The sequence below is a fragment of the Paralichthys olivaceus genome, chromosome 14, assembly GCF_024713975.1.
Source record: "Paralichthys olivaceus isolate ysfri-2021 chromosome 14, ASM2471397v2, whole genome shotgun sequence".
NCBI classification, from domain to species: domain Eukaryota; kingdom Metazoa; phylum Chordata; class Actinopteri; order Pleuronectiformes; family Paralichthyidae; genus Paralichthys; species Paralichthys olivaceus.
This window is the reverse complement of record NC_091106.1, coordinates 7,308,613-7,334,961: the sequence shown is the minus strand read 5'-3', so window position 1 is coordinate 7,334,961 and position 26,349 is coordinate 7,308,613. Positions and strand designations below refer to the sequence as shown.

The 26,349-nt window shown below is 42.0% G+C and overlaps 1 protein-coding gene across 2 annotated transcripts; it reads left to right on the top strand.

Moving 5' to 3' along the window:
• The first annotated feature begins 3,392 nt into the window (after nucleotides 1-3,392).
• On the top strand, nucleotides 3,393-8,686 carry dact2 (dishevelled-binding antagonist of beta-catenin 2). Of its 2 annotated transcripts, none has more exons than XM_020097405.2 (4): nucleotides 3,393-4,006; nucleotides 5,702-5,816; nucleotides 5,950-6,240; nucleotides 6,388-8,686. In XM_020097405.2, the coding sequence occupies exons 1-4, from the start codon at nucleotides 3,731-3,733 to the stop codon at nucleotides 8,256-8,258; spliced, it is 2,553 nt and encodes an 850-aa protein (XP_019952964.2). In that variant the 5' UTR covers nucleotides 3,393-3,730; the 3' UTR covers nucleotides 8,259-8,686. The 2 variants fall into 2 exon arrangements, with proteins under 2 accessions (XP_019952964.2, XP_019952956.2); XM_020097397.2 differs by having other exon boundaries at nucleotides 3,397-4,006; nucleotides 5,684-5,816.
• Nucleotides 8,687-26,349: the final 17,663 nt, after the last annotated feature.

The following is a 26,349-nucleotide window of genomic DNA, read 5'->3' as shown; positions in this document are numbered from 1 at the left end:
AGGGATCCCTTTTGTTTTGTTATCAACATTTGGCTGCTTTATCATTTCTTAAGTGGATGGAAAAAAGAGGGAGGGAGGATGGAAACTCTGCTGATAAATGAAGAACACAAAGAAGAAGCCACGACAGGAGAAACCTCCAAAGTAAAAAGGTGTTTTTTGTGGAGATGAGGTTGAGAGAGCCCCGCTGAATCCGGTACAAAGCCCACACTTGATTGAGTGGTCACCTTTTAGGTTCAGCACCCCAGCTGATGTCACCCTAAAGGAAGTGCTTTGAAGGGGATGGGGGCAGACGGACATCCAGGCATCACAATACAGTGTTGTGTGCCAGCCGCATCACAAGGCCATGACGCTATCCCTGTGAGGAGTGGGCTTCACAATGCACTGTGCATTTGCTATATTGTGAACACCTTGATGAGGGGCCTGCCAAAGTGCCCCATCAAAGTGATGAAGATACCTCCTCATCAGGGATGAGTAAACAAGTGATTAATCTCAGTATCTGCAGAAATCTGTAAATGTCATGATCAGCTTCATGATAAAAGAGTGAAACTGTTTTGTTTTGCACACAGAATGTTTGAATCCACACAGTTTCTGGACATCTTACGTCATAGTATATAACTTAGGTCGCAAGATGGAGAAGTAGTGTGACACTGCCCTCTAGTGTCTAAGAGTTGATGGTTTTAATTTCTTTGAACAATTGTTTTCCACTGAAAATTAAGTGAAAACATACTATTCAAACTCCATGTAATGATCATATAATTAACAGGAATCATTTCTATTAAACTCACATTTAAAGTAGTTACTGTGTTTGTGTGTGTGTGTCTGTGTGTGTGTGTGTCTGTGTGTGTGTGTGTGTGTGTGTGTGTGTGTTTGTGTGTGTGTGTGTGTGTGTGCGTCTGTGTGTGCGTCTGTGTGTGCGTGTGTGTGTGTTAAAGTTATGAGGGCCAATTTTGGTTCGATAACGTCATTGTGAAGACATTTTGGCTGGTCCTCACAATTTCAGTGGGCTGTTTGAGTGTTAAGACTTTGTTTTAGGGTAAGGGTTAGAGTTAAGTTTAGGCTAGCGATGGGTTTAAGTTCAGGTTAGAGTTAGGTTTAGGTTAGGTTTAGGTTGAGGTTAGGGGTGGTTTAGGGTCGGGCATTTAGTTGTGATGGCTAAAGTTAGGTTAAGGGGCTGGGGAATGCATTATGTCAGTGAGGGTTAGGAATAGGGTTACAACTATAAAGAGAGTGCATGTGTGTGTGTGTGTGTGTGTGTGTGCTCCATGTATTACGGAGGGACCTAAATCTGTTTACTGAATCACATTATGGGGACTTTTCTTAACAAATATCAAGTTCCCATAAAAGGTTAGTTTAGGGTTAGGTTTAGGTTGAGATTTACATTAAGGTAAGGGTTAGAGTTAGGTAAGTAGTAACTAAATGGTTTTGGTCTCTTAAGATCAAGAATTCCTTTATTTGTCCGACAACGGGGAAATCAATGTTGATGTAATGTCATGGACATGGTAAGGTTAGGTTGAGAGGCTAAGAGATGCATTATGTCAATGAGTGTCTTAACTCAGATATGCATAAATGAATGAATGTGTGTGTGTACGTGTGTGTGTGTACGTGTGTGTGTGTGTGTGTGTGTAAAGGTGTACAGGTGTACTCTCCTCCAGGTATTTTGGTATTTCTTTTGAACTGCAGCCTCGAGATAGCTGCAGATATCAGCATGAAAGAATCTCCCAACCTGTCATACAGCACTGTAGGTGAATAGTTTGTAGCCCTCCTCATGTTGCCTTGGCCCATGATGAGGGCTCAATCATTCCCTTATTTATTTGTAATCAGATTTTTGACAATGAGAACAAGAGCTTCATTTATCTCATTTAGAAGAACATGAATACCTGACCTATGAGTCATATGGTTCTGAAGACAGAGATTCCAAATAAGAAATAACAGCAAAGACAAAATAATGAGAAGCGATATGGTTTTTGAGACATGTAGTTAATGATTACATGATAAACAATGGGCCTACAACAAATCAGTTTCATTGGTTCTATTGTATCACATTATTTAGGCTTATTTTGTTGGATGGGGATGATGTGATGTTCTTCTTTACATTATTATCAAGGTCCTGCACACTTATAAATAAATGTCATATTTATTTCATGTATGGATTACTGAAGGAGCCTATGGGGCACTACCGCAGAGCCTCAAGAGGTCAGGTAGCCCCTGGAATCTAGGTATTGAGTGACTATTAATATTTCTTACTTGAAAGTAATGTTTTCACATGTGTTTTTCTGGTCTTACTTTATTTATATAAAAATAAGCTTGATAACACCCTGTTTTGTTAGGTTTTAAAATCTTGCATCACAATGAAAATATTTAAAACAATAACACATTTCATAGTTTCAAAGTATGTAGAAAATATACTTTTGTTTTGTTATTAACATGTTATTTACACATTCAGCTGTATAAAATACACTGAATTAAATGGGATATTATTTTTTTCCCTTTTGAGTTCATCTGGAGTTTCCAAAATATTGGGTAAATCCTAGAAAACATTGAATGATTTTCTTTCAGTCCACCTCATAAAGCACAGAAGTGCTATCAAATGCTCACCATATTAATCAAATTTTAAAGTCCTACTCAGATTATTTCCATAAATACTGAGCAGCACATAGACACATCTTATCTACAATAATTATATTTAGCTCTAAATAGAATTTTCCTCTCTTCTACCAAGCTCAACAAACATTCAACACATATCCCATATTTAGTCAGTGATTGATGTTTAATTTCTCTCTATTGACCACAACTCATTGACTTGAATGTGAAGATCCTGCAGTGGGGTCAGGAACTAAAGTGATCTGATGCATCATGGACCTTTGTGGCTTGTGTGTGTCAACAAACTAGAGTTGCCTAAAGTTACACATTTTTCATTGGTTATTTGATTAAGTATATTTACTTACTTGGTCAAGGGATGTGGCAATAAAATATGTGTTTACACAATAGATGAAATGAATTGCCATTAAACTGTAGCAATATTTACAGCCACAGGGGGGCGTTGTTCATCTATTACTGGTCTATATCTCCAGGACAGAATTATTTTTATTTTTTTCTTTCAAGTCACTGTTTTCAAAGCAAAATAACGACACAATAAGTTCATTTACTTTTGATTAAACTAAGATAAGTAATTTATCTGCAAGATGTCGATTCACTGTAGCCAAAATGTGTTTTATGTTTTGGGTTTTAAATTGAGCTTACCAGGAGCTCACTTCGTGTACATTTTTATTTGGTTGGTGATGAAGTCATGACAAAGAGAAAACATTCAACATGGATTTACTCTCCTTGTGATGAGTATTACACGTTCACAAAGTGGATCACACACAGTCTAAATCTCTCCAGCAGCAGAGAATCATAACACATAACACAATGGTGGAAACAGCATAATAACATGGCCATCGTATGCAGATGAGCTGAGGACATGCCTGGGCAGCTGAGGACCTGAATGGGCAGGATTAGAACCAGATGTTGATTGGGACGCAGGAGCCGAAGCCAATAGGAAGGAAGACCATTTGGTGTGTGGGGGGAGCTTAGTGTCTCTGCCTTCGCTGAACATTTATTCTAACAGGTAGTTTAAAAACTAACCAGCAGCAGCAGCATCAACACCAACCCAGCGCTCATCCCGTGAACTGGGACTTTCACAGCAGTTTGTTTTTTTTTCTGGATAATGTCCGGATAGTGTTTCTCCAGCATGCTGAGCAGGAAGGGGTCTTGTGCCGGGATGATGAGCGCCGCAACCGGCGTGGACCGCAGCAGGGTCGGGGAGAGGCTGCAGGCGGCGCTGGCCGGGCTGCAGGAGCTGCATCTGCTGAAGGACAGACAGGGCGACATGGTGAGCTGGGCGCTGAGGATGGACCGAGAGGAGCCGGTCACCTCCGCGCACGCAGGCTCGGAGGCAGCCATGGCGGTGATGGGGGCCGAGGAGCAGCGGCTGGAGGCGACCCTGACTGCCCTGAAGCAACAGCTGGTAGGAAGGAAGTCATATAAACTAAACAAACAAACTTTTAAAAAAAAACAGGCCTCTCATATTGAGCATTTGCAACAATTTGATGTAAACTTAGTATGTATGTTTTCAATACAGGCTGGTTCTATTTATAAGGATGGTATTAAAGGTCCAGTGTGTAAGATTTAGGTGAAAGGGGTCTATTCTCAGAAATTGAGTATAAAATAATCATTGTGTGGTTTTCACTAATGTGTTTCATCTAAATAGAACAAGTAGGGTTTTTTTCTTACCCTAGAATGAGCCCTTTGTATTTATATACATTGTATTTACATCAGGAGTGGGTCCTCTCTTCAGAGGCTGCCATGTTTTTACAGTTGTCCAAACTGGACAAACTAAACACCATTTGAGTTTTTATGACAACTGTAGGCTTCCACAGGTTCTCCTTTATGTTTGGAAAGGGAGGGTGAGATGAGGGGTATTCAGCTGCAACATGCAACTTCACCACTAGATATCACAAATTTTTACACACTGAACCTTTAACACTGGTTTAATTGTCCTTGGGTTACACCGTCCTTTGCCGTCAGCTGATGCCCATGTGGATTTCACTCTTCAATTATTACCAGACACACTTTAATGCTCTCAGCTGGGGGTAGGAAGTAGGATAGGTGTCATAAATCAAGGTTCACGAGGACTTTGAGTTGTGTAGCCAGTGTGTGTGTGTAGACTGTGGGGAGGAGGTGGGGGCCTCAATCATTAACTAGTAATGCCAGGAAATAAAATAAAAATGTCGGTGTGTTTTTAAAGGTGGGTATTTCTGCTGTAAATGACGCCCAGTGAGAGTCTTACAGTCCTGAGAGGCTCCAGAGTGATGGAAACTGTTGGCTCTGTAGAGTTTTCTATGACAAGCTTTTTCCATGCAGGCTGCTCTGAGGGGCTCTCAGAGGAAGCGCAGGGATTAAGATATTATGCTTGACTTTCTGCAGAACTGGGCACATGCACTGAAGGATATATCAAAAACACTCGGTCAGCAAGATGTTGAAGTTTTGTTTTACGTTCACCTAAAACACAGCAACTGCAGCCTGAAATCACAATGATACACACAAGTAGACTAGAGGTTTTAACCTTTGACAGTAGGTCACTCAAATGTCTTTACTTGAAACATTAATTAAACCGTACACGTTTCTAGGCAATGCCCTCCAGTTCTCTCTTTAAGAACCACTGTAACAGTAAATGCCCCAGCCTTAGCTGCAAAGCAAACACTCCTCAGTCCCAACCCCCAAGCTTTCTTCCTCCAGTAGTTTACACAATGGCCAGGCCCTCGCTGTGGGGGAGAAATGAGTTACCCACCACTGCTTCTTCCATGCTCCCCCATGTCCTGCTGGGGTTAATCATCAGCCACAGCTGAGCCGCCTTTGTTTTTCTGACGGCTTTACATTAGAGCATCCTTTATCACGACAACAGACCCCATCTTAATAAAATTATAACGTTGCCAACACACATCCTGATGTTAAATGTGCCTGTTAATCTACCTTTATAGAGAATTTCTGTGTAATTGTGTCCATGTGTTTGCACGTAGAGCTTTATTGCATAAATCCCTTCTTTCCTGAGAAAATTGAATTAGACTCTACTGTCTGGTTTAGGTTGTGTTCCACATAGTTTTTAGGGGGTTGGCCTAAATGTTGTGTACTGCCTGTTTTACAGTCTCGTCTTCGGAAACAGGATGTGGGCCTGAAGTCGCACTTGCAGCAGCTGGACCAACAGATCAGCGAGCTGAAGCTGGATGTAAACAAGGCCTCTACCGAGCAGCTGGAGAGTGACAGCAGGCCAAGTTCAGGTGTGGAGGCTCACACATTCACAAATTGTTTACCTTGTTTATAGCAAGTAATAAACCCTACATCCAAACTGCAATCACACGACGTTGCATACCGACATAAATACTTATGTGTAATCATTCCCAATTTCTCTAGGGTTTTATGAGCTCAGCGATGGCGGCTCCTGCTCCCTGTCCAACTCCTGCACCTCTGTTTACAGTGAATGTCTGTCATCATCCCAGACAAGCCTTCTCCTCCTTCCACTTAGCCCTGCCAACTCCTTTGTCAGCCCTCCATCTCAAGTCGATGTCTGCCGCCGACGTTCTGCCGATGAGAGCACGGCTCATCCCCCCCCTCCAAGGGCCACGGGCCTCCATCTGGGCAGCAGCAGGATCAGAGCAAGCACTACAGGCCCTGAACAGGCACGACCAAGACCTGTGTCAACAGGTAATCACATCTTTCAATCTCTTATTTAGTATAGTCCCTCCTGTGATAATGAGAACCATACAACTGATGTTGCTAAGCAAACAAATATGTATTTTGCTGTGTAATGACATGGAATTGTTCATCAGTATTGTTTGTATTGCCTTTCAGGTGATCTTGATAGGATGATGGCTCAAGGGCCAAGCTACTTCAAATCTGGGGATGCAAAAAAACCCTCCATGTGCCCAAACCTGAAGACCTCTGCACTGGACCCCAAGTTTCATAGCAACCTTGTGTCCCGCAGTGGTACTGAAGTGTACCACTACCCCAGCCCCCTGCATGCCGTGGCTCTGCAGAGCCCAATTTTTTCCAATGGAGGCAACCCAGCCACAGCTGGACTTCTAGAGGGCCTGGGACCCTCAGTGAATGGATCTGACACCCTTCAGAGGGCACAGATGGGCTATGACACCAAGACTCTGGGTTACATTGACAAGCTCCTCCAGCGCAACTTGAGCAAAATCCAGAGTGAAACGGGCACAGAGACTCTACAGATGCACAGTGAATACCGCAGGAATCCAACTGAGGTTGTAACTGTTTTCCATGAAGTGGCTCAGAAAGAAGTGTGTATGCTGAAGCCTTCTCCAGCTCAGACCACAAACATCATCCCACTAAATACCGACCAGAGGAGACACTGCATGATCTACTCCAGCCAAGAACCAGCTGATAAGACCAGCCACAAACAGTCAGCGAAAACTCATGAGGTTTCATACCGTTACTCATATCCTGTTGCCATGAAGGAGTACAGCTCTGATGAGGTCACCACATCAACCCTCAAGAAGAATGATAAGCCCCAAGGAGAATATGCAAACGTAGCGAAAAGCCATTCAGAGAAGATACGTGGGGATAACATGGAGCCACAAGAGAGGAAAGGTCAAAGACAAATACCAGTGATGTCTCACAGCTCAAGCACAGAGGAGAGTCAAAGCTTTGAGGTTCATGCTGGTCACTCAGCTTCCCCTGAGTTCGTCCACGCCAAATTCGTCCCTGCTGGATCCCAGAGGGTCAAGGTGAGACAGGCAGACCGTAAAACCAAAGCCGTGAAGTTGAGAAGAAAAAGCAGCGATAAGTCTCGAGCAACAAGACTGCAGCAGGGATATTCCTCTGGTGAAAGGACCAGAGAGACCAGTGGTGGAACCAAGGGGGAGCAGAGAAGGGCCGGAAAGGGAAAAGTGACCCAGAAATGTACCACCTGTCACACAGAGGAGCGCAGACAGGGCTCAGGCTCTGACTCCAGCCACTGCAGCCCGGGAGTCGTGTACACTCACAAGGTCCATCCCAAGCCTCACCCCATCCCTGCTGTCACAAAGTCCAGTAAAAGCCGCAGACCTCAGTGTGTGGAGTATGAGCAGGCTGTAGAACAGAGGAAGAGGAGGCAGGGAGCTGCTAAGTGGCCGTCCAATGTGGAGATGTTCCAGGCCTCATGTGCTCAGCGTCAAAGGTCAAAAGAGCCCCACGGTCACGCACCAGGCAACATGCAGATGGTCCGCAGCATGAGTGCCAAGTCAGGCCAGTGGATTGGTCCTTCTCGTCCCTTCCAAACCTCTATGTCCTCTAACTCCTTCCTCCACAATTTGAACGCCAGATACCCTGCAGCACCTTTCCACATGTCCAGCCTCTACCCACCCAGATGTGAGTCAGAGTATTCAGCTGAATGCGCCTCCCTGTTTCACTCCACCATTGCAGAAAGCAGCGAGGGGGAGTTGAGTGACAACACCACCAACCGCTTCGGAGATAGTGAGTCCAGCCAGAGCTTCCAGTCCTTCTCGGGCTCCGACAGCAGCCTGGACGAGGACGACCAGGTGGACGAGGAGGGAGGTCTGGTCTGGGCCGATGTTGCTCTGGGCCCCACTGCTGCCGGGAGGCCCTTGCAGCAGCTCCCACGCCCTGAGCCGTCAGCCTGCCGGATCAAAGCTTCCCGAGCCCTGAAGAAGAAGATCCGGCGGTTCCAGCCTGCCTCCCTGAAGGTCATGACCCTGGTATAGTGACATTCCCCCGGGGCTGAAAGAAAACAGTTCAGCTTCACCTGGTCTCTTAGCACAGCCCCCTTAATCATCACTGAGAGCAGCCATAAAACTCGATTGCATTTGTGCACTGATTGCTTTGTCTAAACAAAAAAAAGTCAGGAATTTACGATTGTTGAACGTGAAAATGGTGCATTGTATAAAAACATGTATAACACAATTATTACACTTACACTTAATTTGTAAATATTTATGCTGTTATAATGAAAGATTTTCATGGCATACTGTTTCATTTACACTTCTGTCATATAATTGTTTGTATCTGAAAAATAAAAGCAATCTTTTTTATTTTAAACAAATAATTGTTTATTCTCTGTTGATTTGTTTTTGCTCAATGATTATAACCATCCACAGTTACATTATTAAAATAAACTGGTGTTTAATCTATACTGGGACAGTTTGCAGTGAGTTTTTATGCATCCTCCTCTTTTCTCTCACAATCAGACACATAATTACCACTGAGTATGGTCCACTGAGTTAAGCCGTGGTATTAATAGCACCCAGTGGTTCTTCATCAGTCTTATTCTGGAGACTGTTTATCACACGTGTCTTGACAAACTCCCCACTGAGACAGACCAGTTTGGCACAGACAGTATTAACAGCTCCTTATCTGGTTTCTGCCCAGCTGTTGGCTTAATAAGTTGCAACTTCAACAATTGGCCCAGACAGTTGCATTTGATTAGCGGGTGAGACATTTAAATGTAAGTCAACATACTTGCACTGAAGTACTAAAACACACAGTGACACTCCTTCAGTTTCACAAACAGACACTAAGATGACAGTGGTGGGAGCTCGGGTTTCTGAGACCTGAGGTTTCCCAACAGTTGGTGTACGTGGCACGTGGGATTAAGCAGGAATGACAGATGATAAGAGGCTCCTGATTTTTGAGCTGTCATGAGGAGATTAGACAGTGGGCAGCTGCACAGAGTCGCTCAATGATCTCGTTTCCAAAATCTGCCTCGGTATCTTTCCATTAAAATTCTTTCAAAGACGGGGTGAGAAAAAGGCCACTCGTGAAGGTAAGCAGTCGGGTGACCGTCCTTCCAAACATTAGCCCTCGCTCCTGTGGTCGGTCTTAATAATATTTCCTCCCATCAGGCAGCCACCGTGACCCTAAAGTTCCCAACTAAGGAGCTTATAGGGCCGACAGACATTTTTAGAATTTCATCCAATTTCACTTTGAAGTTGTGTTCCCTGCAGATCCACTGCAGAGACCATTATTTTTAAGACTCATGAATCATTCATATAGCGAGATGCTTTCTGAGTCTCCTCAAACAAGAAACATTAAATCTGCTTTCAAAGAGGAAAAGGCATCTTTCTTTCAATAAAAGTGCTCACTAATGGGAATATGTTAATTCAGCACAATCCTTCTCTCTATTCATCAAACTCAAGACGGGTCCAAAGGGCAACTAACCCGATGCACATCAAAGATTGCATTTTAATTTTAGCAAGTTGCCACAATTGATTGAAATGATTTGGATTCGTACATCCAGCTGACCTCTGCAAGGCCAACGACAGCGAGTGGTCAGCGGGATTAGTGCTGCAGTTTTCAAACCAGCTCAGAAAGAGCGTGACGGGCCCTGGACTTGTGTTTGATGTTGAGTATAGCAGGTCTGCGTCGGCTTGACCTTGTGTGCTTGCTGACCTCTCCAGCTGTAGAGCTGGTTCATCTCTGATCTCACCACAATGGAGGGTCAGGGCCCTTTTTGTACCCTTGCCGACTATAGCCTTGTCTTTTATTGTGTTTCTCCATGTTCAGCATGCCTGTCAGTTGCTCCCCCCCCCCTCTGCCCAAGTTTATTTTTGTCAAATGAAAAAAACTTTTTGCACAGTCAGTGCCATGACTATATAAAGCAAGTGGGTGCTATGTTTAAGACTAAGTCCCCTTAAATTCTATATATCAGTCCTCAAAATATGCCTGTTTTGTTTAATTGAAATCCATAAATTATTTGCAGGGAAATCAGTGAAAATGTTGAAAATCGAAAATCTCTGTATCCATCCGCCAGATCCAGATTCGCAGCCAAAGTTAATTGGTTCTTTACTGACCTAGACCACCTCCTTTCACCTAAGCTTTATGTAAATCTGTTCAATTGTTTTTGTGTAATGTTGCTAACAAACAAACACAGTCAACCAACAAATAGATGGGGGTGATAACATATCCTCAATGACAGAAGTAAGAGAGTGAAAACTAAGGGATCACACATGCAGCAGGTGAATGGACGCACACCTGCAAAAAGGATTTGGAGGTGATCATTTAAAGGGGTTTAAAGTGGGCGGAGGTTGTTGTTACAGAGCTTTAAAAAATACTCCCCATGGATGTCTGTGGAGTCAGACTGAAAGACTGCAGATGTCGGGTGGGATCTCATTGCTCAGATTTGGGCTCAAGTTTCTCTGACATCATTTACACGAGAGCATACGGGCAAATGGTCTCATCTAATCGAGATCATAGACGCTGACACCACACCTGCTGATAAAAGATCTGAAATTAAGTCTTCTAACCAAAACAAAGAATGAACCATGATGACTTTTACACATGTTTAAACATCCACACAAAAAAATCTTATTTTACAGTTTTTTTCATATTTTATTTGAACCACACTATCCAAGCAAAGAAAGTGCAGAAAGTGAGTGTTTTAACTTGAAAAATAGAAATATAAACTGTTCATTGACTTCACACTCACCCTCGCAGCTTTCCTCACACGCACTTTCTAAATCAGGCTGCAGCACACATGCATGTCAATGTTCACTGAGATATAAATAGGCCCAATGTCATGCCAAACTACCCTGAGCACTGGGACAGGTAAACACAAGGGATAATGCCGAGATCGCATGCCACCAAGCTGCTTTGGACAGTGATCTTATTACAGATCAGCGAACCTCTCTGCTTCTCTGCACACATCGCACCTCATTGACAACCATTTCATTCAGATTGTTCTATCTAAAGTAATCAGAGTAATGGGGTGAGGAAAATGTATTGGAATTCGCATTGTTGTATTAGTTTTAACAGATGCAGGACAACGTGATATCTGTTAAACAAGAAAAGCATTACAAACCAAGAGAGTGCAGCAAAAGGAGTAAGAACAATAGGGGGTGTGTGCCACAGACAGGCATTATTTAAACTTTGACTTGGATCACATTAGGTCACAGTTGGAGGAGGGGGTTCTCCTCTTACGTGTTCATGAGGTAATCCCACAACCCAAAACCCCACCAGCCCTTCCAGGTCTCTCTCAAAAATACATTATATTACACTGAGCTGTCTGGTTTTTCTTTTTACATTGATGATCACGTCGTCCTCTTGCAGTGTCTCGTACTCATGTTTTTCAGCGGATGTCCTTGAGGCGATGTTGCTTCCCCCTGACAGAGTTGGTGCTGTATGGGCTTTGGATATAAGATGTGGATTTACCCTGTTGACAAGTGAAAGCTCAGAAACTCATTACCACCCCGATGAGAGGATCTTTCTGCCCCCTACCCACAATGCACCCCTGGAAACGCAGATATGGGGTCATGCTTTTTCACTTTCCTGTGAGGCGAAAAGGATTATCTTCAGTTTGACATGTTATATATGCACACCAAATCAGATCTACTTAGAAAAACTGCATGAAGTTACAGAAAGACTCACTTGCCATATTAGCAGCAAACACTATGACTAGAACTTTGAAACGTTATGAACATTATTGCAGTTTTTGGTATCATAACTTTTTTAGATGAAATACTAGCTGGAAGATATGACTTGGAATTGGCTAAATTTGAAAATGCTGGCAAAGTCATGTGGACAGTATAGATTTTCCTCGCCGATAAACAGCATAGTAACTTTGTCTATAGTGAATCGACTGAGATTCACCCAGCTCCCCCAGCGACCCCCACATGGGGGATAGGCTCTACACTGTGTGTGAGGTGGCTTTTGTTCCTTCGCTTACTGTACATATGAATGGGGCTGAACCGGAATGTCCAACCTCATGAATGTCAATTGTCTGGGGTCTGAGTTAAGGAGCAGGCTTCTCTGGTTGTGTCGAGGTGGACAATAGAGATAGAGCACAACGAGATGAGCAGATAGAAAGCAGAGGGAAAATGAGCAGGAAGAGATGAACTACCGCAGGACAAGTGTGAAAGACCAAGAGCGACACAGACAGAGCGTGAGGACGACGAAACCCCAAAGAAAAAGCCACATGGAGTTGTACGATGTTCCTCTCTTGCGAGGCTTAGCCGCCCTTTCCTCAACCACCACCTGCTCCTCTTTAAGCACATCCTGTCATTTAATACCTAATCCCTTCATTCACTCCAGTGTGTTTACTAACCATTGTCTCAGCTCCCTTCAAGCTGTGGTCAAGAGGTGGTTCAAAAGTTCGCAGTGTATAAAGAGCATGCACTCACAGCCACAGAGGGCATTGTGAGTGCATTTGCCCCTGCCAAGCAATTGTGTGGGACAGAGAGAGAGACTGTGCATGCAAGAGGAGGAGTCTTTGGGTCGGAGCCTTTGAGGCCAACATCAGTTACTCCCTGTGAGGAGAGATAATTGGACGACACTGCACTTAACCATGCCTTGTACGATGTAATATTTACATGTCTTTTTTTTTTTAATACCAGCAAATGTGTTAGGAGAAAGAGGGGGATTTATCTCATTTGATCGAGGATTGATTGAGGAATGCAATGTGATTTTTATTTTATTTGCTCATTCTGAATACAAGACACTATTTTAACTAGACAGTGTCGACAACCACGCTACCACCTTGCTGAGGCTAAACCTGAGCTAAAGGCTAATGGTAGCCTGTTAAAATTTAAACAATGATGTTCAATAGGTTTAATGTTTACCACGTTTACTATCAATGGACCAATCAAGGGATAGGATTCATCTTGTGGGCAGAATGTTTGTAAAAAAAATTAAAGTGATTTACCTTTGACTGAGGAAACTGGATGAGTCATTAATTTAGAGAAAGAAAAGCAAATCTCTTTTAATTTGAATAACTACTGTCCCTTAAATGAACTGCGTAGATTTATGTTTCATAACATAAAAATATATTGATTTTGTAACTATGAATGATGTGCAATGATTGAGTTAGCTGTTTATGTATAGTAACTTGTATGTATGAAACTAAAATATTAGCCAGGGGAACATCTGGATGGGAGAAAAAAGGAGATTTATCAAGTCAATATAAAGTTCTGTAATAGTTCTGTAAACATAGTTCATTTGGAATTTCAAGTTATTTTGTTTCGTGTGTGTCTTCACTTCTTCCGACTTTCCACATGTTTTGTACATGTAACACCAGAGGAAGATGTGCCATTTGTAAATAATGGGTATCTTGTAATCCTAATTAAGGGATGGGCCAAAAACAGTAACAAAACTAGAATGGCCCTCCAAGGCCCAACTGTCCCCTTAAGTACAATCAAGCTGCACCAAATTGTACACACTCATCAATATCAGTCCCCTAGTCCCCTAAATATGCCTGATTTTATTTCATAAGATCCATGATTTATTCTCTGAGAATTAACTCATTGGCAGAGGTAAAAGTACATATTTATTTTTGATATTAATGACTGGCAGGCCTAAAGAATCTCTCCATGCCTGCACTTAAAATAACTGTTGTGTTGATAATATACGTAAGTGCTAACTGTCTATGGATAAGACCGCTACATGCTGTAAACTGTAAATTAGGACGTGCAGAAAACAACAGACTCACATGTTGTCTCATTCAAAGAGTCAAGCCACAATATTATACAAATGAGTGGGATCTGAAAAAATAAGACCAGTAGTCCCTGAAAAGACGTAAATGTACCTTGTTTTTTTGGTATTAAACATGTTCATGCTACTTGAGTCCTAAACTACAAAGCAAAACATCTAGCCAACTCTAGCCAGAGCAAGCTTTCGTGCTTGGGTAAGCAAAAATAATTACTGCACAATCTCCCTGTAGCTTACTCAGTTTTTTCTTTACCCAGAATGTGCAACGTTCAGAAGAAGACACATGAGATCATGGGGAGGAACAGTGGCAAGTGCATTTGTGAGGAAGAATACCTGGTGTTTCCCCCTCTTTATCAGTCCCAGTGTCTGCGTGAGGACGTCCTGGCTGTTTTATGAGCAGGATGTCCTGTGTCAGCTCAGAGGACTGACTCTCTTTTGTCAGGCCTCAGGCTCTAAACAACTAAATTGAACCACCCCAGCCCCAAGTATCCTCAGAGAGCTGTAACTATCTGGCCTTATCTTGCTTTTTTTTGCCCACTGTGGGGTTTGTCAAGTGGCTCTACCAGCGAGTCCACCAGTTCTTATTATGAACAGAAACAAGCCTCAACTCTTCTGAAGTGGTGTTTGTGTGTGTGTGTGTGTGTGTGTGTGTGTGTGTGTGTGTGTGGGAGCTCTGTAAGACCACATCAAAAGAGCGGCGAGAGTGACAGCTGGTCCTCCTCTTGGACGGGCCCCCTGATAAGATCAGAGTGACAGGAGAACATGGGACCCAACAGGTACCTCCCTCCTGCCCCAGCACCCTCCTCCCTGCTCCCATATGGCCACTAACAAGTCCCTCACCGACCAACATGTCAGATCCTCAGACCTTTTACCTCCTATCCATCTATCTGTTTTATTTCTGCTAAAAGCATGTATTTATCTCTTCATCCATAAAGCCACACAAGCATTTTATCTCTGTTTTGTCTGTATCTCCTCTACTTATCACCTCCTCAGTATCTGTCTGCCCTTCACGTGTGATTGCTCCTCTTCTACAAGACGCCATAAACCCGTTGGGAGTGTGTTCACAATGTCCATTTGAAAGCTGCACCTTCGTAAAGCTCCGAGCCTAATGGAGGCTTGTCGTCTAACACCTATAAAAATATTTCTGAGAAAAGGATCTCAATTGTCTCTTTCTGCTGGATGTTAAAGCCCAGGCTCAGCTGGCGTGTCTGAGAAAGTCAATATTGTATTAATTTTATGAGCAAAAAAAACACCCTGTTTGGAAACCTCACCATTTTAGGGCTCCTCTTCTTTCCTCTTTCATTTCCATAATTTATCCTGTTTAGCTCTTTCTTTAATTGCTTCCTCACGATGTGGGATAAACAAGAGTGGTGTGGAAATAATGATCTAAATTAAAATGAAAAAAAAAATCCCATACGCATTCTTTTTTTTCCAAAGCATGAGAGACCATCCAATTAAATTTGATTCAGCAGGGGGGGATATTGTTTGTTATAGGGGAAACTGCAGCATTTCCTTGGGGTCAGTAGCTTGCTGTTTGGTTTGTTTTGCCTTCGTCTCCCAGGTATAGTTAGTGGTTAGCTTGCACAGCCCCATCTGAGACAGGTCTCAGCTCGCAGGTGCAATGGAAAAGAATCAACACCGAGAAATTGTGTATGATAATAAGGCTCTGTCCTCAACACACCCTGACTCAGACATATAGAACTGTATATGTCCTTTCCATCCCGCTGTTTAGCATTGTACTCTTTTTTTTTTTTTTTTTAAATACAAAACTGAGTGGCAGACAAATGTAATTGCAGCTGGCTCCACTAACACTTTGCGGGACACCCTGAGGTCTTGTCTCTGGACTGATTTGGACAGGCCGGCCCCTTTCTCAGCACAGGGGGTCGGGGGTCATGCAGGGAACAGACTGATCCTCCAATGCGCTATCAAGTCTCTGCACCTACAGGAGACACGATGAGAACAGACAAGTTCAAACAGCTGCCGCTATTAGACTAACCACGACCAGTTTAGTTCATTATAACTAGAAAGAAAATTAAGAAGAACATGAAGATTAACGTTGGCATTCATGCACATTATTATTATTCTCATCAAGGGAGGGACAGCTTACACCAAAATATTTTAGATGTACATGTCATGTGAAACGTTATATTTTCAGACTAAAGAGTGCGAAAGTATGAAATTCTGCATGTTATTGTCACTTGTGTATATTATACTGATGAATGGGTCTTTGAAACATGACACAAAAGCAACTGCCGGGGGAGGGCTGGCCTTAACCCTTTCTACTGGGGTATTAGGGAGAGTTTAGAGGAAGGCTTACAGACATGAAACGGATCTTGTTGTGAGCCGGGGTAAAAGGCATTAAGAGAGGATTTTTTAGAGGAAACCAATGCAAAATGCTATTGTTTCATTAATTATGTTGATTTTGAATGGATTGACAGTGTGTTTTCACAGTGATACACCTAAAGGCAACATATGGCAAGCCTCCCTTTATCTGATCCCGGCTGTTAGCACCACTGCTTCCTGGCATAAATATGTTAAAGTGGCGGCAACTGAACTTCCCTTTATGGCTCTAAAATAAACATTAACACCTGACAGTGAATGTGCTTCAAGATAAACCCAGATTAGAAATTTTGATTTGTGCACTGGTGGCAAAGATGAAGGGACTTCTGAGGAAATGCTTTCACACGCTGGTCTTAGCTAAAGTTTCATCATGTTAACAACAGAGAAGTGGATAAATCTTTAAGATCTGGGCCACAGCTCTGTGAAAAGACCCCTCCGCCCCCCAGAGGCCTGGATGATGACATGAGGATGATATGTTTATATGGGGTGTGTACCGAGGCAGTAAATCACCACAGGCCTGCAGTGCGAGGAAGGACAAGGGTCTATCTGGGGGCCCCATGTGTTTTTAGATTGAGGGGGGCAAGTTTAGGGGTAAACTCTGTCGCTTTGAGAGAGGCTGACCTGGCAGGTTTGACCCCCAGAGTTCCCTTTGAACAGGACAACCCAGGGTGACACTCGAGGCCAGTTGGTTGAGGGATTTGCACATGAAGAACAGAGGATTTTGAGGCTCTCAGAGGAAGACTGCAACTGAGACCCCTCATCCTCTTTTCCCCTTCTTTTTGCATCTGTTTTACATTCAAATCAAAACAGATGAGGATCACGTGTATGAAAACACGAGAAAGGACGAAATGAGCTTTGAGTTTTTACATGTTTCCTGATGAGGTCAAGCTTGAACATCAAAGCATCCTAGAACCTCTATCTAACTTCAGTTAACCATATACTCAGTTGGCAGCGATAGGAATCGACTATCTACAAACTTAGAAAAGAGGTTAATTGATAAAATCAGTGGCTATATGACAAATGCACATGATAGTCTTTTGATAAAAGCAGTGTCAAAGGGAGTGAAAGAGCCATAAAATACAATCGCTAATATGTTGTAGTACAAAGTACTGTAAGTGAGATGCTGACAGAGCATTTCAAACATCTACCCACTAATTCCATAAATGTCTGTATTCGGAAAGCATATCTCGGAAATAGGTCATCAGATCCGCTTCACAATTGGCATGAGTAAATGAAAATGGATCAAGTAGGTGCAGTGCTGAGTTTGGTGCAATTTGGATATGTGATACATTCAATATTAATAAAAGAATGTTTTAAAAAGGCGACCAGTGATGTGGTGCGCAGCCGTCAACAACTGGGTCAAACAGCAGCTCAAATTACAGCCAGATCATTTTCATAATTTTGTTATTTTTATTTCACCATATTGGCCCGACACAGACATGGACAGACAAACATAGAGGGACATGACGGGTGGTCATCTCTGTCATGGTAATAACATTCATAGATTCACTTCAGGAAAATTGTGACCTTGGATCTAGAGATTGTGTGGGTAAATCATATAAACTTCAACCACACATGGGCACTAATAAAGCAAAATCAGTTTCATTTAATGACTAAGAAACGTTCATTGCAGATAAATCAGATAGGATGAACACAAATGAACACAGGCCACAAATGAACACAGGCCAAGTAAACAGGCAAGTTTACAATGGGCACTGCACTAGTATGACGCAAAAGCAGCTTGTTTCTACATTAAGCACTAATTTCAACAATATAGTTTGTGGTTTCAGATGCTAAGGTGGTGAGGTGTTCTACTTCAAAACAACAATTATAGTATTTTCTATGGGAACTCTGCACGATATGACCTCATTTGGGATTATGGAGTCACGCTACCTTGTGGCGCCACTAAACAAATGCCATAATCATTAAATAAATAAGACAAAATATGACATGTAGGGTGGCATGAGTCTTTCAGAGGCTCCTCACCGGCTGCTCTTCAGACAGGAGCCTCTGAAAGCCTCATTTAGTAGAGCCTGACAACAGCACGCTCAGGGCTCCTGAGCGGATCTATTATATTGATCAGCCCTGGGTGTACTTAGGAGGGATCAATGCCCATCCCTTTTTACTACCCTTTACAATCAAAAGAATATCCTCCCTCAGTGAAATCGATGTCAGTGAATATATCCTCTGCTGGATGGGCATATGATGTGGATGAAGTGCACCTCCTCCTCTCTGGTCAGCGAGGCTCTGAAAGCCATGACGAAAAGGGATGAAAAGAAATAGAAGGATGAGGTGGAGAGAGTTTGGGAGAGAGAGAGAACCCAGCTTTGATGCTGCGGCTCTGTGTGGATCTGGCGTCCAGATGACCTGTGCTTGCAGAGGAGATTAGCCTTGACAGTTGTTTCTGGAGAGACAGGAGCTAATCTAAAGCTGTCTGGAGATCCTCAGCCATGCAACATAAAGGCCAGAGCAGGAACACTGTGTCAGAAAACCCACAGAGCAGTTCATCTGGCCTTATCTCAAGACTCCAGTGCAAAGATCCACAGAGCAGATTAGAGTGTTTACATTCGGTTGAGATTTTTATCCTGACATTCCTGCAGATTTAGGCATGCTGTGAGAGCCAAGAGTGGATTCCATGTCTCAAACAAATTGTGTGTCCCTGCCGTGTGAAGCTTCTTATTTCTGGTGGTGTGACAGACAGTGCATGAGCTACAACTGCATGCTCTTGCACAGAAGGGCACTGCTTGGGCATATCTCAGTGTGTATCCAGCTAACAAACACCCCAACTCTCCAGGAGATGCACTATGTGTTGTCATGGCAGTCCTCCAAACACAGTAGGGATGTATTTAGGGGTTTTGTATTTCCTGTGTTTACCAAGCGTCTTGGGCGATCCAGCAGTGAGGCACAGGATGCCGAGTCTCCACAGTAGAGTCTTTGGATCCAGCACACCCAGAGAGGGTACGCTAATCATGTATGACAATGGTGTGCAAGGACTGAGCTGTTATGTCACTTTTCCATCGTACTGGCTCGAATGCTAATGACAATCATTCTCTCCACTCGTTCCCTTCCTCACCATTGCTTCTTATCTAACTCAGCACATCAGTATAGGCAGGATACAACATTTGGCACATTCTGACACAGACGTTAGGACATCTCTGTGTGCCTTAAGTGGATTTGTCAACCAGGAAACAGGTTGTATTTATAGAAGAAGGTAAGCATGGGCCATAAGACAGTAATCTGACCTGTTTTAGCCCGACAACAGCTAATATAGTCGACTGCGATCTGAGTTGGAAGTGTAAGTGGATTTTCCAGGTGTGAGATCAATTTATCCAAACATTGCTTCTTCTCACAAAGCACGCATATGCACAAGTAATGGGCTACTGTAAATCCTTAATGCACCACCGAGCTCTCTGGAGTGGTGGCAGGGGAATAACTGTAATCAATCACCTATTGTTTACATCAGCTCAATTAAGAAGTGATGTGTGTTGGTGTTTAACATAATGAAAGGGCAAGACCGCTCCCCTGTTGATGAAAAGATCTTTACTGGTGAGGCCGTTTCTAACGCAGAGTCAATATGGTGGCTTTGTTACAGCTCTCACTGGAGAAGAAATATTCATACCATGTTGGACCTGATTATTTCTCTCTTTTTGTTTGAATTAATGCTGAATTATTACAAATGGTTTGGATGTTGATAGAGTCAGGGTTAGGTGCTAGGGTTATTTTTTTTATCAGAATTTATGTGTATGATGTTTGGATCTATTTTAGGAATGCTGGTGTTGTAGCTAAAGCAATGTTTGTCTGTTGAGACTCATCTCATTTTTCACATTGTTGGTGATCCCCATCTTTTTCAAACTGGATGGATTGGTGCAGCATTTTGTAAATACATTCATGGCCCCCTGAAGATAAACCCAAGTGACTTTTATGAGTTAAATCATTTTTCTGTGAGATGTCACAAGAGCTTGTGAATAAATACATTTTGGTTCAGACATTCTTACTTTTTAAACAGGAATTGTAAGAACTCATTAAGCGACACTCATTAAGCAACACCATGTTAATATATTCAAAAATACCCGCAAATCAATTGTATTCCAATCAGACCTGCACTTTAATTTAGTGCAAAATAGCAATATTAATATTCTAACACATTAAACTTAGATGATAAACAAATTAATTGTGAGTTTATCAGCATGTTAACGTTAGCATTTAGCTCAAAACCACTGTCTACAGCATCACAGGAAAAGTTCTGTTTTCTTGAAATAATTCGAATTGGCTTGGGTGCAACTGAAGGGATTTTAATCACAAATAAAACTTGAGCCTTTCTTGTCTAACATTTGTTCAGAAACTGTTGTGTGAATTCATTTCAATAAGTAACTGCAATCTGTAAATACATGCTGACAAGCAATGTCAATGCTCAGCTAAAGGCGAATCAGTTCAAAGAGCAATCATGTGACTTTTACTTCATTGCACATTCCTGGTGCCCTGCCACTTCTGCATAGCGGATCTGACATCGCAGCCCCCTGCACAGTCCCATCCTTCATCCCTGGATGAGCCTGTTGTCTAATGAGGGGCTTAGATTCAGACCCATTACTTCACCACTGTCCACAGCCTGTCTTTCCCATCATGTTGTTCAGCCTCTTGCCTTCTCTCTACTTAACTTGTTCAAAGTGGTCGGAAAAAGAAAAAGCGCTGTGGGAACTCAGTGGAGGCTAAACTCCTTCACTGCTAGATAGCAAAGGATGCACCAGGGCATTCAAAACAAAGTCGGTGAGAAAGGCATCATTCCTGCACAGCGTTAATCTTCAAAATTAGTCACTTTATTCTGAGAAGTGCCTCGTGCATAAAGTGCATGAGAATGATTGAGTCTTTATAGCGTGATGCAAGAAGTAATTTAACTTGATCAGCCTCAGGCCGTGCATTAATACCACTGAACTGGCAGAACTCCTGATTTAACTTGATTTGCTGTCAGTATAAATGTGCAGGAATAGAAGGACCAGGAACTGCCCTGTTTATACATATATATATATATAGTATCCTAAAAATTAACTAAAATGGGATACTGATGTTTTTCATGAAAATGTAAATGTATCAGGTTTGTCATGTAGTAAGTGGAAAATTGGCAGATCCTTAGAATTGGATCAAAAACTGGTTTTCATCTTTTGTGCAACCACTTCTGAGACACATTTGTAAAGCAGAGCATTGAAAATCATTGACATTTTATGACAGCCTTGTAGTTCATATCATATATGGTTGTCCCATTTAAGTGATTACAGGGAAAGCAATGCAACCACCCAGTGATATTCTAATGATAATGGGAAGATAACAGGTCCCACATACAGGGGATCCACTTGTAATTACAGCCATTATGCTGTCAAAACAATGAAAAAGAACAGGCAGATTTCTCCAAGCCACATTTTTTTAAATTAAAAAAAAGTTAAAAGAATAAATTAAATGTATTGTGGATCAACCCACTTCACACGGCTCAGAGAGAGTGTGTCCTGCTCTGAGTAGACAGTGGTAAAACGAGCTCCTCTTTACACACAAACACAAGTTCCTCTTGACACACAAACACAACGTGTCTGAGTGAGTTTTGGTGTGAGGCTTCTACCTCATGGTGTGAGGTGCTTTTTTTCATCTAACACCCTTTCACCAAATGTCAATTGGCAAATAAGCCCAGCCCACCCCCTAAGAAGACCCTGATTAGGCTTACTTTTCTCTTTGTAACAGACAGGAGGCAAGAAGACGCTAAATATAGGCAAATAAAGAATTATAGTCGCTTAAATAGTTGCCACCTTACACAATACTAATCATTTGAAATCCTGCGGACACACAGAAGCAGATGAGGACATGCAAATACACAAGTTAAACACACAAGCACTATCTGCATGACAGTTGTCTTATTTATGGTTTGCTTTTAGCACAAAAACGCAAACTTTTAAGTGCTCGAAACTTTATCATCCGGCGATCACGATTTGAATGGAGACAAACAAGTAGTGGAAATAGGCTAACATGTCATCTGCAGCACAAAAGATCCTCATCTCTGACAAGATAAAGACACAATGTGACCGACGAGCCTCTCCACAAATAAGTGGACAGCATTCCTTCTTTGGCTTTTGAACTTTCTCTGCTGCAGGGCCATTCTGTTACTCCGAGACTTTTGCTCTGGTGTGGTCATCAACAATGTCCTGGGTATGTGTGTGTGTGTGTGTGTGTGTACAGTCTGCAGCTCTGAACGCTCTCCTGATTCTTGTTTTTGCCATCTGAACAGGCCTGAACGACACACCCCACATCACTTAATGCTCTGTCAGGGAAGGCATGAGGCACCAGACCTGAGCGAGAAAACCAAGACATCCACAGCGCCTGATTGCCAGAGGACAATTCAATACAAATAGAAACCATATCGCATCTTTCATTCATGTCAGCTGTCTGAACAAGTATTGTTTTGTATTTGTGAGTGCTATTGTGAAAGCAAAGGTTCACACATACAGTGTTGCACAAACAAAATCTCCCTGACATTTTTATTCTAACTAAAAAAGGTGGTTATTATAGAATTTGTTGCATGGTTTTTATGCACAATGCAATTAATACACATTTTCACTGCTGCTTCAGGCTTTAATTCAGCTTCTTGACAAGCAATGACCCAATTACCTCGACTTAACATGTTCATATAAGACAGCCAGTCACTGGGTTCAACCCCACAGGTGTCCAGAGTGCAAGCCCAGAAACATCAAAAGACATCTTTTATGATCCTTTTTATGGTCTACTCGCTTTGCCTATTCTGTTTGCCCATCATGTCTTTCTCAATGCTAAATGAAGCATCCTCTAAAGAGAGCTGCCAGTCCAGCCATGCAGATGTGCAGCCTCTGGTTTCACCTAATTAGAGATAACTGCACTGTTGTTATTATACGGTGTAGCAATGTTTTACCCTGCATAACTTTTCTGCTGTTAAAAATGTGTAAAATATCTCTGTTTTAGGAGGCTCAATAGACCTATGGTAGGAAAACAACATAAGAAACGTGGCAGAGAGAGGGAAGCAAAAGTACAGGTTATGTGACTAATTATAAGTTTCTGGGAGAGGCAACCTTCTTCAACCTCTTGAAGCTATGAGAACTCATCTTGTGTAAAAATGGCAAGTTTTAAACAGATTATTTGCAGAACTTCCCTTCACATGCGTACAATGTAATTATGTGGTATTAAAGTGGCAGATCCAAAATATGACGTGAGCATTTTGTACTAAATTTGTATGATAATGATAATACACAAAAATTATATGATCATGCAGAACCATAAGTTATGTTTTTCTCTGTGTTTTTTTGTTTTTTTGTTTGTTATTTATCAGGATTACACAAAACTTGGTGGAAGGATATAGTTTTACTATATGAAATTCTTACACTGTAGGTTTTTGTCCATGATGGATGTTATTTAAACCAACCCTTGCATCAGGTGCATCCACTGATTGGTCCCTCCTCTTCTTGGCTGACATGTAGACTAATATGTGCACTAATGAGTTTGGCTGCGATGGAAACCTGTAGACTCTAACTTGGCATATGGTCGCTCACCCTCGCTCCAGACACTAATGAATAGCCACTTTAACAGGCCGACTGAGCTAACCACCAGAACAACAATGCACATCCGATTCTTTACAGCATCTAATTTGTGTCCATGCTGTCCATCCAGAATCTGCACACTCGGAGGCGACCGCCTTCCCCCTGCTGCGTCCACTTCTTGTGCTGTGTTCCTGGAAATTGCAAAGGAGTAATCAATGAGTCATGTGTCCTGATTACAACCAACTCCCTATGGGGCATCTTCAAAGAGTCCAAGAGGAGATGAGGAGAGGGAGCAGCATTGCCCTCCATGGGGTAATTACAAGTTGGGGGCTCCATGGTTTCGACTCCCTTTCTATGGAGAGACAGAGGCTTAAAGACAGAACAGCTAACAATTCATTCAGGCCTGTTAGCGCAGTGGGAGGCTCTTCACAACCACTGATCACCGACTGGTGGTGCATGGCATCCAAAATAATACAAATCCACCCTTGTGCACACACAAAAACACATGCTGCAGCACCGTGTTTACTTGCTGACAGTAACAGATGAGGACATCACTGGCAATAACAAAAGATACTGCAGAGTAAGATGAGGAGACATTTTCAGTTTGGTGCAGCTGAGTACACGCCTGTCTATCCCAGGAAAACAAGCCAAGGGGCTGAGTGTTCTTGAATTAAAAGGGCCATAAAACTAGACAAATACACTTAAGCACTGTCTGGCTGCCTCTAGGCCTTCTTCTCCATTACACCCTCTTATGGCCTGTCCCAAGCATGTCTCTCATGTCTTACAGCAGAATTCAAATCAGATGGTCGGTTATTGTGTGGGTTATAATGTTACATGTCTGAACAGAACCAGCAGCGACAAACAGCAGATTTCATAACATTTTGATTTTTTTTTTCCATTTTTAGATCTCAACCGTTCCGTCTGTCAATATGCCAAATGCAATGACTTGCAAATATTGCTATTGCAGTACGATCATCAGCTGCATGACTAAATCCAATGTTATGCACGTGTTTGTCTATTTAGATGTGATCCTTTGTCATTATGACTGTGAAAGATGGTTAATTGGTGCTCAAAATGATGACTGTGAGGAAAGTTTACCTGGGGTGGTAGCATGGAGACTGTGTGGCTGAGGGTGTCTTTGGGTTAAGACTCCATAAACCCTGTCTGCATGGCTGCAAACAGAGGGGTGATCAGAGTCAAAACAGTCATTAGCTTCCTGTAATGAGGGAGAATAATAAAACAGCAGCAGAGTGTGTGTGAGTGAGTGAGTGAGTGTGTGTTGTGTGTGTGTGTGTGTGTGTGTGTGTGTGTGTGTGTGTGTGTGTGTGTGTGTGTGTGTGTGTGTGTGTTGCTTGCATGTAACCTGTGTTATGGGTGTGAGTTTGAGATTCCCATGCAGGTCCTGTAGGTCCTCTTAATGAAAATCCCTCTTATAGTTGCTCCAGCACCTAAAAACTCAAATAAATAAGAGTTCATACTATTAGCAACAGAAATTATTATCTATTATCGATTTTCACGTTCATAAATAAAGTACAAAAACAAACATTTCAGCTGTCTTCGATCCTTAAAGACTTTTATTATCTTTAGCTGTATGTCTTTTCTTTACGTGTCACAAGAGTTTATATAACTTTAAATGTTTAATTAGGAATAAAAATAGGACTAAACTCTTTGAAACTCAATTCTGTCTTTGGGCCTATTTACTTACTGTGGGGACAGTGTGCCATTTTTAAAAAAGGCTAGAAGAACTCGTTATCCGCTACTGCCCTCTTGTGGGATAAATGTAAATAGTGCAAAAAACCGTAGTTAGAAAACGTTTAAAACTAGATCTTTTTTTCCTGTCCCTGAGGCTTTTTATTCATCATCTGTGTATTGTAGTTACTTATACAAATTATTTACATTACATGTTATATAAATAAAATCGGGTGCTGTAAGCCTGCTGCAATCAATTCAACTTGAATTATGCAAAAATAAGGTTCTCTTTATTAATGGAAAAATATTCTCCCAATAACCCACTCAGTAATTTTGTCAGACATATACTCCTCTATTATATCTTAAATATATCGTTTTCTGATGTGAAAAGCTAAAAGCAGAAAGTTTAAAAATCTTAGAATTCATGACAAGGCTACATGATTCAAATGGAAGGAAGAGGGGGGGACCCAAAAGACAGCAAAAACATTTTCGTTTACAAATCCAATCCAATCACGTTATTGTTTTTTTAAATTTTACATCAAAACTCTTAAACTCATGAAAAAAAAATGCAATTGACTTTTTCTGCGTTATATGGGAATATTGTTTGACAAGCCCCAGCCCTTTTTATTTGAACCCTGTTATTATTTATTCATTTTTATTTTATTTCTGATTAATTCGTTTCTTTCTTATACCTTTCAATAGTTAAGTTTCATGTCTGTTTTGTGTCAATCTTATCAATTCATCTATACAAGACTTTTATCTAATGAACACATTTAAAGAACACTTTGAAACATTTATGGTTAAG

Bases quoted from the DNA above. Each gene is read 5' to 3' on its own strand.
- dact2 (XM_020097397.2), top strand. From the start codon at position 3,731: ATGCTGAGCAGGAAGGGGTCTTGTGCCGGGATGATGAGCGCCGCAACC. The intron at 4,007-5,683 runs GTAGGAAGGAAG...CCTGTTTTACAG, and splicing joins CTGCCCTGAAGCAACAGCTG to TCTCGTCTTCGGAAACAGGA. The intron at 5,817-5,949 runs GTGTGGAGGCTC...CAATTTCTCTAG, and splicing joins TGACAGCAGGCCAAGTTCAG to GGTTTTATGAGCTCAGCGAT.